This window comes from Clinocottus analis, unplaced genomic scaffold (assembly GCF_023055335.1).
Source record: "Clinocottus analis isolate CAN_PGR_092001 unplaced genomic scaffold, fCliAna1.0.p SCAF_8, whole genome shotgun sequence".
NCBI lineage: Eukaryota > Metazoa > Chordata > Actinopteri > Perciformes > Cottidae > Clinocottus > Clinocottus analis.
In genome coordinates, this window is record NW_027176240.1 from 19,775,961 (window position 1) to 19,787,460 (window position 11,500).

An 11,500-nucleotide genomic window follows, 5' to 3' on the forward strand; every position below is an offset into this window, starting at 1 on the left:
CTATGGCTAAAAAAAAAGTAAACATATTTTTACTTGTGATATGTCTTCATTTGATCATTTCTAGGCCTAAACAATCATTTGAGGACATTACTGGCAACCATCGAGACCATTATTACGGACTCCAGGGTGTGCAGCTTTAAGAGCCCGCTGCTGTGTGGCACTAATCACCCGTCATACACACGCACGTCGTTGCTGATCTGGAAATTCCCTTCTCTCTGCCATTTAAAACGCTGCTCGGAGGGCAACGTGAGCCCAGCGGCGCCGCGAACACAACACACTCCCAGTCCGTGGACACAATGATGTAGTATTGTGTTGTTGTTGTTGTTGTTGTTTACGTGCACAGACTGGGGGGGGGGGGCAATAGAAGAGAGCAGGGGGTGTTTGCATGTTTTTTTAAATGGGAAATCTGTTGGGCAGCTGGCGTCTCAAGGAGCCGAGCACCGTTGAGGAATGCGACTCGACGTGGGGGTCGGACTCCGAGAGCGACGAGCCGGCGGCTGACGATGACAGCGGCATCTCCGGCTCCGGCGGCAGCCCGGCGGAGAGCGACCGCGACCCGGAGGACGGGTCCCCGCAGGTACAGTGAGGGGCTTTTGGTACCGCAGCGCGCGCCGACACCGCGAGGTGGGAGCGCAGGGGGGGGCGCGGTGACATGTGCCACCGCCGGCGGATGTCTCTGACGAGGCCGTGACACCGAGAGGACAAGCGGGGCGGCCCCGACCCGCGCCGCCGCCCCGCCGAGGCGCGCGGCCACATGTCGCCAAACGTCAGTCAGGAAAACGTGAAATGTGCGAAGGAAATGACACCATTTGATTCAACCGCTGCTGCGTGAACTTACTGCGCCCTCGTTGTGCCATTGAATCCACGGAGCAGCACTTCAGTGGCACGTTACAAGTGACGTGTGGCATGTTTATGCTGTAGAATAACACCATTGTGTGACTGGAGGTCACATACTGCATGCTCCACGTGATCGTGTTGGTTATTTATTACATATTGTTGCTTATTCCAAAAAATAGTGTTTTCCCTGTTGAAGTTGCAAAGTCTGCCTGCTGGTTTGTGAAGGACATCAATTACTTTATTGGGGGCCTTATGGGTATTGGTCCCATGGCCTGAATTATTGGAATAGTTAACTGGGTGGTTGTTGTCGGACTACTTTACACTGGTTTTGAATATTATAAACCAGCGGGGTGATAACAGGACAATTTGAGGAACTGTAATCATCTGAATCAGTCATTGTTTGATGCAGGTTGAATGAGGTCTGTCATTAATCTGTGAAGGGTGTTTCTCAAAAGCTCGCATGCAGTTTAATATGAATATCAGGATCAGGTACAACAAAGAAAAAAACACAAACATACTGTCAAAATTATGATTCAACAACACAGCATATCAGTTGAATTATTGTGAAAAGATGTTAAACAATAAGAGACCTGAGTTTGTATTTTGTATATATCTGCCATTCCTCCTCTTATTTTATTTTATTACTTATTTTGTGTGTTTATTCCATTGATCTTGATGTCTGTAAGTGTGGGACGCTACGTCGACAAAGTACATATCTATCTATCTCAATAGATCCATCTAGTGTAGTGTAGACACATTCATATAGTTAGATATATCAGGGAGGGACATTGGAGAAGGAACTCAATGTCACAGATGGTTTAAAATTGCCAAATACGTAAAAGAAGCAAAGAACAAAGCTCACACAATATGTGTATGTAGATATTAGGCGGCAAACTCCGGTTGAAGAAATGTGTCTTAAACCTGCATTCTCTTTAACGGCCAGCAGGGCGGAGACTCGTCCTGTCAAAAAATAAGCCTGATTGTCTAGAAGTCCATGAGAAAATGACTCCTTCTCACCTGATTTCTACCTCAGTTATTAACATTGTAAACATGCGTTTATGTTATTAATCCCTAGTTTCAAGTCTTCTTCAATACAGCACGATGTTCATTTAGTAAATTCCATTTATTGTCAAATATATGATAAAGCAGGGTATGCTTGAGGGGCGGGGCTACATTGTGATTGACAGGTCGCTGCTGCTACCAGAGCCATGTACAGCGTCTCTACTTCACTCCTCCTCGGTCCAAATATGGTCACTTCAACATGATATGGGAATATATTTTAGTCCGACCACTTCAGATCAAGGCTTTAGACGTTTTAAATAGTTGGTTCAGTCCAGAAATCCCTTTCTGCACAACATTTTGTTTAATGGGGGACTAGTTTAAGACACTGGGAGAAAAGGAAGGCTCAGGAACTGAAAGAGCTGGGCGAATGAAACGGTGGAAACAGCTCAGTAGAACAAGTGTGAATCAGGAGGAAGAGGGGTCCCCCAGGGAACTGTTATGGGATTACATTAGAATGGAAAAGGGGTCTAAATAGATTTCCTCAGTGCTCAGTTTTCTCAGTGATCCCTTAGTCAGACTCACTATATATATATATATATATATATATATATATATATATATATATATATATATATATATATATATATATATATATATATATATATATATATGACCATTTGTTTCGGTCAATTAGCTGTTTGTAATTGCTGGATTTATGTACCGGAGTCCAGCTCCATAATGTAGAGGAATAAAATAAATGAACAACTGGACGAGGCCCAGTGGAACACTGTGAGCCTCTCTGTCCAGTGGAAGTGAGCGTGACCCAGATTTTATTTGAGAATCAGATCGAGATCCCGCAGCGCCGATGTGAATTGTCCAGCTTTTGCCGGAAAGAAATGGATGATGACAGCCCTCGACCTAAAAACAAAAGCAAAGGCGGTGCGTTCCGTTCAACTGAATCGGAAGAGGAGCGCCCTACACCATCTGTCGGGTGGTTTTGTTTAAGATCTGCATTTGAGCTAAGGTTTCTTTCTTTCTTTCCATCTGTCTTACCTTCGTTTCCCAGCTGACGGATTCTCCAGAGTCCCTTCCAAAGATGAAGAGGAGTTTCTATGCTGCCAGGGACCTCTACAAATACCGTCATAGCTACCCGGTACACACCCACACACATAAACACACACACACACGAACACAAACAAAATCCATTGATGCCTGCAAATGTAGATATGCCCACGCACAGATGTTGTCTGTGTACCGTTGAAACTCAGTGTGATCTCTTCGCTCTCTGTGTCTTTGTAGAACTACAGAAAGTCCCGGCAACCCAACGAGTACCGTAACCTGCGCTTCTACCTGAACAAGATCCCTCTGGTACCTGATGGTGAGATCTCACTCACACACACACACACACACACACACACACACACACACACACACACACACACACACACACACAAGCAGACCTCCTGCCATTGCGGAGAGAAGACATGTTGACTTTGGGCTCACTGAGTTTTGTTTGGCTAAAGGTCATGTTTGACTGGGAAAGAACCAGAGATTAGTGGACTGATCCAATATTTAAACACGCTCTCACACACACACACACACACACACACACACACACACACACACACACACACACACAGACATATGTGGTGGCAGCTAATTAGCTCTTTTCTCTTTTCAGGCATCTACGTAGAGGAGATTCTGACAAAGTGGAGAGGCGACTATGACAAACTGGAGCACAATCACACCTACATTCAATGGTGAGACCTTTCATCTGCGTGTTCTCATTTCCTTTTTACCTTGTGTGTTTACCTATAATTCATGTGATAGCACAAACGACTCAAAAGTGACCGGATTGTGAATTACATGAGACATGTTTTAGAAATTTGAATTGCATAGAAATTACCAGAATCTTTTTTGGGGATGTATAAAAATGTAAGATTAGCTGTTTGAACCTTTTCAGATGTTTTTCATGTATTTCCTAGAGGACAGTGTGGACGTGAGGGAGGGAGAGGAGGGTCGGTCCGAAATTAGGAAGCCTATCGATAGAATATATATAATAAGTGGTGTGTATGATACGGTTTTGAGGCCTCAAATTCATCCGTTGCCATCTGTTTTTTGTTGTTGTGTTTTTGTCATCACCGTCTTCCAACCAAAAACTGAATAAGAGACTTTGTGTCGGTGGGTCACGGCGACTGCATTAGCAACCGCTACGTGTTTCCGTCGCGTCCAGAAATCTCTCTTCGTTTGATGTTGGGTTTCTTTTGACTGGTTTCTCCTCGTGGCAGGCTGTTCCCATTAAGAGAACAAGGGCTCAACTTCTACGCACATGAACTGACTCAGGACGAGATCAAAGTAAGACACACACTATAACAGACTTGAGTGTTTGCTATGGCTGAGCGTACATCTTGTATTCAACCAAGAAATGAAAAACAATCCTTTTAGCATGATGGATATTTTTTCCTTTGAAATGGAGAAGGGTGCGTTGCTTGTGTAAAGCACACAAGTCACTCAAATGGAAAATCCAAGTTCTTTAAAAATAAAAAAAAGGAAGGATTTGTGTGCTTTTGTATTTGTTTATTTGAAACCATATTGATAATTAGTGCAAATGTGTCTCCGAACCAATTCTGATGTGGTTCGGGTCCACGTGCGTGTTGGCTGGTCTCTGATCTGCCGTCTTTGACCCCCACCAGGAATTCCAAAGCACTCGGGAAGCCAAGCGGAGGTTCCTGGCAGCCTATTCCCTCATGTTGGACTTCTACGGCATCAAACTGCTGGATAAGAGTGGGAATGTTGCTCGGGCTCCCAACTGGCAGGAGCGCTTCCAGCACCTCAATGAGTGAGCGCACACACACACACACACACACACACAAACACACATAAGGGTAGAAGGGAGAATTTGTCTGGCTCTGTAGTTCTTGTGCCCTTCGGAAAGGCACTTATTCTAAATCCCACACAACTTAGTTGTTGTTCTGTAAGCAGCCAAATGTGACATCAAACATTTTCAGTCAACAAACAGATGGTTAAAGGGTCATTCAAAGGGTTTCGTTCACATCCCATGGTGACGGGCTCACGGCCATTGAGCTTTCTTACCAAATAACCCACTGAATGTCACACTTTGGGGTGCGCACTTGGACTACAAGAACGCTGCTGCTTTAACGGCCCCTAAACCGTAGCATCCGATGCTAATGGTTGCCATTATGGGAAACCATGGGAAAGTCAACAAATTGTCCGCCATAAAGCAGCTGCTCGGTACGATTGCTCTCTCCTCTCTCGCTTTTAATATCACATTGAATATTCACGACAGGCTCTCGCATCGGGTGGTTCTGCTCTCAGGCCCGACGACCATCAGAAATAAACTCTTCCTAATAACGACGGAGCTGAATTGTCCAAGATTTCAGAACACAAGTTGATTTCAACGCCCTGAGTCATGCGGTGTTCATTTTTTTCTTCTTGTTCTTATTTTATTCTCATTTAAGTTTGAAGATGATTTGGTCTCCTTTCTTCAGGGAAATATTGGTGTAATGTTCTTTGCACATTTAACTACCTAAAGCCTACCCATGTTTCTACAAACAGTCATGCATGATTATGACGTTATACAACATCCCTGTTTTATGAGCCTTTACATCAGATCAGGTCACCCAAAAAAGAGAAAAAGCTTTTTGACAGGGAAAAAAGGAAGAAACCAACAGAGGAGGATCCCTCTCCCCAGATGGACAGAAGCAATAGATGTCATGTGACCAGAATGAATAATGTAACAGAGTTACAGCACATTCAATGAATATGACATAAATTATTTATAGAATGAGTAGTAGCCATGGACCACGATCCATGTCAGCAGAAGGAAGTAGACAGGACGGGCATCAGCAGGGTTCCCGACACAGCTACGATCCATGGGAGAAAAAGAGTTCGTAATGTGCATTGAAGAGGCAGGAATTCATCCAGAAGTAGAGGGGGAAGAGGAAAGAGGAGCTCAGTGTATCCTAAGATGTCCCCCAGCAGTCTAAGCCTTTAGCAGCACTTCTGAAAATTGGAGGAAAGGGGTGGGACTCATAAATTTGTGTATTCATGACTGATACAATGTCCTGCTTTGTCCTCTCGAGGTCCCAGCACAACTACCTGCGGGTCACTCGCATCCTGAAGTCCCTGGGCGAGCTGGGCTACGAGGCCTTCAAGGCCCCGCTGGTCCATCTCTTCCTGGAGGAGTCGCTGTGCCGCAACACGCTTCCCAACATGCAGCACAGCGCCCTGGAGTACTTCGTCTACACCATCCGCCTGCCGGCCACCCGCCGGCGCCTTCTCCGCTACGCCCGCCAGCACTACCGGCCCGCCCACGCCTTCCTCTGGGGGCCGACGCCCAAAAGGCGAGGCGGCGGTGGGAGCGGCGGCGGCGGTGCCGGGAGCAGCGGGATCCGGGCGCCTGCTCCGACACCGGAGCATCAGCGGAGGGGGGAGGAGAGCGCCGGTAGCGGCGGGATTACCGCGTCTCCCCGCGATGCCGTGACTTGCCCGGACCTGGCCGGGGGCTGCGCGGGACTCGGCTTTAGCGTGGCCGGACTGGAGGGAGCGCTGATGATGGCGGGAGCGAGAGGGGAGAAGAGCGAGCACAATGACATCGTTCCTTTGTAGGGGGTCCGATTTCCACCTCTTATCTGGTGCTGCAGGCAGGAAACAACAGGTGTTTTTAAAAGTAATATGTTCAAATGTTAAGGGAAAAACATGGTTCACGCCAGAACGTTGAAGCTTCAAGTTAAGAAGGCTGTACTAGTAAAATGCATTTGTAGAATCAATTCAGGTTAAGGGCTTGTCATTAACAACTATGACCTTATGTCTTTGCAGGTAAATCAGTTGAAACACACTGCATGCGGCGTGGGGTTGAGGTGTTTGCAGAGGTGGGAGGTCACATCCTCGGCCAAGCTTAACTCGCCGTGGATCAAATGCCCATCAAACCCAAATGTGTGTTGCGAGGATGTGGACTGTCAATGGGATCAATACCCGGTCGGTCATGTGTTGCACTTTCTTGACAATATGTGTCTTCCTTATTGAAAGCGATGCAGTTTCCTCCAAGCCGTTGGTTGAGAAACAGATCCCTCGTATTGTCTGAATTTGACTGAAGTTGGCGGTAATCATTTGTCCTTGTTTTTAAGCAGGCTACACATAGCAGGTGATGATGCTGTTAACTATGACCGGGCGGATATATCACAATATTCTTTACCAAATATCCTGTAGATTTGACCACTGCTTTTACAAAATATTTACACAAGGAGATATTTGATAAATGATCATCATACAGTGGCCAGAGGGCAAATAACTGAACAGCGAGAACAGTTTGGTAATTTTAGAAAATAACAATGCAGACTTTAAAACCAGCAAAAGACATCACTTATTACATTTTACATAATATTATTACAATTTTCAAAAGGCAATATCCAGTCCATATATCAATATAATATCAGTGTATTGCCCATCCCTACTGTTGACTTCATCCTACTGAATATAATCGTTAAGAGCTTGTAGGGTTTCTTAGTTTGTGTAGATTTTATTTTTTTTAATTGCCTTTCAGGGCTTCTGTAGGAAAAAAACTGAACAAAAATGATTTCCCCTAAAGCGCGACAGGATTCACTAAATGAACAAGTAGAAAGCTACAGTCACCCTCCGCTGATAGACTCATTATTTTTGTGTGGTAAGCAGCTGCTCAAGGAAGTGAAGCAGATGTTGAGAAGTTGTTAAGAAACACATCATCACCCTCATCGTATCAGCGGTGACAGCGCCACCTCGCTTGTGTGTCAGTTTTTTAATAAAGGTGTGTATTGCTGTCCAATCAGCCACCTGCAACAGAAGCTTACACAGACAGGTTCAGGCCATTTTGTTTCCTTCAAGGTCTCATTTTGAACACTTTCTGAGTTCCTGGTTGCAATAGATGAGATATCAGTGAAATTAAAAAGACAGCAGTGATGCATAAAATGGGGATTTAAACCCTCCTCCCTGACGTCCTCTCAGCTGTTCTTCCTGTTAATTGTTAGCTGACCAGGTCTCAACATCGCCCCCACAGCCAAGTGTATCTGATATAATTGTAAAGATAACTTTTCAGGTGATAACATGGGCTCTGAATTTTAAGTATTCTGTGTGTGTGTGTGTGTGTGTATATATATATATATATATATATATATATATATATATATATATATATATATATATATATATATATATATATATATATATATATATATATATATATGTATATATATATATGTATATATGTATATATATATATATATATATATATATATATATATATTACACGAGTGTGTGTGTATATCTGATATTCTTAAGTGCCTTTTTTGTATTTTTATGTTGATCTGTATGCTGTAAGGACTGTCTTTCCCAACTGATTTCCTGTACATCCTTTTTATTTTGTACAGCATTTTGATATTTACATTATTGTTTGCATTATAGTTATATACAGTATGAGTATGATTCATGTACAGTAACAACAGGAATAAACCCAATAGAAGTTGGTGAAGAGGAGAAGGTTAATAATATATGATACTTGAAACTGTAACTGGCTTATTGATGAAAATGTAATTGTTTCATAGATGAATATTCTTGCTGGACATGGATGGGTCTCAATAACTGGACATTTGCCCTAAAATGTGAAATTTGCCACACTTAACTCAAATAAAAAATGGGGATGTGGATTAAGAATCATGTCTTGAGCGCAGTGTGTTGCATTTGTCCGGTGAAGAGCTGTTCTGGAGGCGGGAGCAAGCTTTTTATTGAAGGTAGACCTTCGTGGCCAAAGAGCCAACAGACCATCAGGTTGAATAAGCTCACAGTAGAGAATTAAACACGCAAAGGGGTTCACTTTCAAACACTTAATATAGCTTATCAGACTGACTTCTAAAACGTGCCTGAACCTGGAATCTAACTGGAGCTAATAAGCTATAAATGCAATGCTATGCAATAACTTAGCTCAATTTAAATGTGTCTGACAATCTGAAGCGAGACACTTTACAGCTTTACGAAAAATGCAACCAAACAAATGTGTTTTTGTTAGCTACAGTACAAAAAAGAAAGAAAAGAAAGTGCCTCTACCCTCACCCACTGGATGGAGAAGGTCACTAAAAGATCACATAGAACCAAATACATATACTACATGATAAACACATAAATACATGAACAAAACAAAGGAAGGAAAGAAAGATGCAAAGAAAAACAATGATTTAAAGGTGTGTGTGCGTGTGTGTGTGTGTGTGTGTGTGTAGGATTCAGTGGCTACTCGTGGTGAGTTTGCAGATTACATGAAGTTACTTCTCCCTTGTGCCGAGCCTTCACGAGAACTACAAACAAAAACCAAGAATGTCCTTATCCAGAGCCAGCGTAAACATATTGTTATACTTCATGTCTTCAGGTGGACGCTATAGCATAAACCTTTTAAGAGCAATCCAATTGGACCTTGGTGGTTTTGTACATCTTGAATATGTGGAGTTTATCTTAAAGGGATCAATATACATTGTTTACGAAACACAAAAGAACTGTGGCCAGGTTATTTCTGTTATTTCTCATGTGTCTGATACTATGCACTGTGTGCTGTTGAGTCATTATTTTCAGTCGCGTTCAAACAAGAAACAAAATATAAATGCACATCCATAGGGTTATGTTATATTGTGAGAAAATAGCTGTAAAGCAAATGAACTGGGCTAAAGACAATACAAATAGAACTTTATTGAAACAGAGATTGCTCAAGAAAATTTGACATGAGAATAAAAAGCAGCAGATATCCTGCATTGACAGTAAGAACATATAGTGAGTGTTTTCTTAAGTTCAGAAAGCTTGACAACCGTCACTTACATGTCTGATGTAGTTCTGAGATATCGTTCATCATTCATCATGTACACGGCCAGCCCCGAAGCTTCTTACAGTCAAACATGTGATGCCTTTCAGGGCCGAGACAAGAAACAAACACTCTGATTCTCCAGTACAAAGAAGTGATCTGCAGCAGATCCACCAGCTGTATAATAGGATTAAAGTTCTCAGTAAAGAGAGCTGGAAAGACACTCGGAGCCTCACATTATACAAACTACTGAACAACTCTCTCCAACGAGCGCTTTCCCCACAAAGAAGTAGGGAGATAATGAGAGGGACGTGATTAGAAAGCTCGCTCCCGTCAGGAGAGGGCTTGAACAAGAAAGACGTGATGGCCACAGTCTTCAAAGCAGATCTGTTGTATTGTTGTCTCACCCCCACTGAACATTTTTTCTCCAACCTGTGATAGCATCAATCCATTTCCTCTTCTTTGCTGCAGCTGATGAGCTTTGATGGAACAAAGACGAGACAGCAGAGATGAAGTGTCAAGAAAGCAGCTTCACATGTTACTAGATGTGCTCTACGCATGGTGTACTTTTATTCTGCCTGTTTTTACAGAAAATATGCATAAAAAATATACCTGCGTTACCATATTTCGGTTCGGCCTGTGATTTTGACTAGCCATGCAGTTGTGACTGTAACCATGTGTTTTAAACTGTAGACCATGTGATAGTGACTGTAGCCGTGTGATAGTGACTGTAGACCATGTGATAGTGACTGTAGACCATGTGATAGTGACTGTAGCCGTGTGATAGTGACTGTAGCCATGTGATAGTGACTGTAGCCGTGTGATAGTGACTGTAGCCATGTGATAGTGACTGTAGCCATGTGATAGTGACTGTAGACCATGTGATAGTGACTGTAGCCGTGTGATAGTGACTGTAGCCATGTGATAGTGACTGTAGCCGTGTGATAGTGACTGTAGCCGTGTGATAGTGACTGTAGACCATGTGATAGTGACTGTAGCCGTGTGATAGTGACTGTAGCCATGTGATAGTGACTGTAGCCGTGTGATAGTGACTGTAGACCATGTGATAGTGACTGTAGCCGTGTGATAGTGACTGTAGCCGTGTGATAGTGACTGTAACCATGTGTTTTAAACTGTAGCCGTGTGTTAGGGACTGTAGACCATGTGATAGTGACTGTAGCCATGTGATAGTGACTGTAGCTGTGTGATAGTGACTGTAGCCGTGTGATAGTGACTGTAGACCATGTGATAGTGACTGTAGCCGTGTGATAGTGACTGTAGCTGTGTGATAGTGACTGTAGCCGTGTGATAGTGACTGTAGCCGTGTGATAGTGACTGTAGCCGTGTGATAGTGACTGTAGCTGTGTGATAGTGACTGTAGCCGTGTGATAGTGACTGTAGCCGTGTGATAGTGACTGTAGCTGTGTGATAGTGACTGTAGCCGTGTGATAGTGACTGTAGACCATGTGATAGTGACTGTAGCCGTGTGATAGTGACTGTAGCCGTGTGATAGTGAGTGTAGCTGTGTGATAGTGACTGTAGCCGTGTGATAGTGACTGTAGCCGTGTGATAGTGACTGTAGCCGTGTGATAGTGACTGTAGCTGTGTGATAGTGACTGTAGCTGTGTGATAGTGACTGTAGCCGTGTGATAGTGACTGTAGCCGTGTGATAGTGACTGTAGCTGTGTGATAGTGACTGTAACCATGTGTTTTAAACTGTAGACCATGTGATAGTGACTGTAGACCATGTGATAGTGACTGTAGCCGTGTGATAGTGACTGTAGCCGTGTGATAGTGACTGTAACCATGTGTTTTAAACTGTAGCCG

General features: G+C 43.5%; 1 protein-coding gene across 2 annotated transcripts; it reads left to right on the forward strand.

Annotated features, from left to right (window-relative positions):
• The first annotated feature begins 209 nt into the window (after positions 1 to 209).
• ogfrl1 (opioid growth factor receptor-like 1) lies at positions 210 to 7,977 on the forward strand. Of its 2 annotated transcripts, XM_068568633.1 has the most exons (8): positions 210 to 577; positions 2,906 to 2,992; positions 3,139 to 3,217; positions 3,521 to 3,599; positions 4,128 to 4,194; positions 4,533 to 4,678; positions 5,943 to 6,517; positions 6,679 to 7,977. In XM_068568633.1, exons 1-7 carry the CDS (start codon positions 398 to 400, stop codon positions 6,466 to 6,468), a joined length of 1,164 nt encoding a protein of 387 aa, XP_068424734.1. In that variant the 5' UTR covers positions 210 to 397; the 3' UTR covers positions 6,469 to 6,517; positions 6,679 to 7,977. The 2 variants fall into 2 exon arrangements, with proteins under 2 accessions (XP_068424734.1, XP_068424733.1); XM_068568632.1 differs by having other exon boundaries at positions 5,943 to 7,977.
• The last annotated feature ends 3,523 nt before the right edge of the window (positions 7,978 to 11,500 follow it).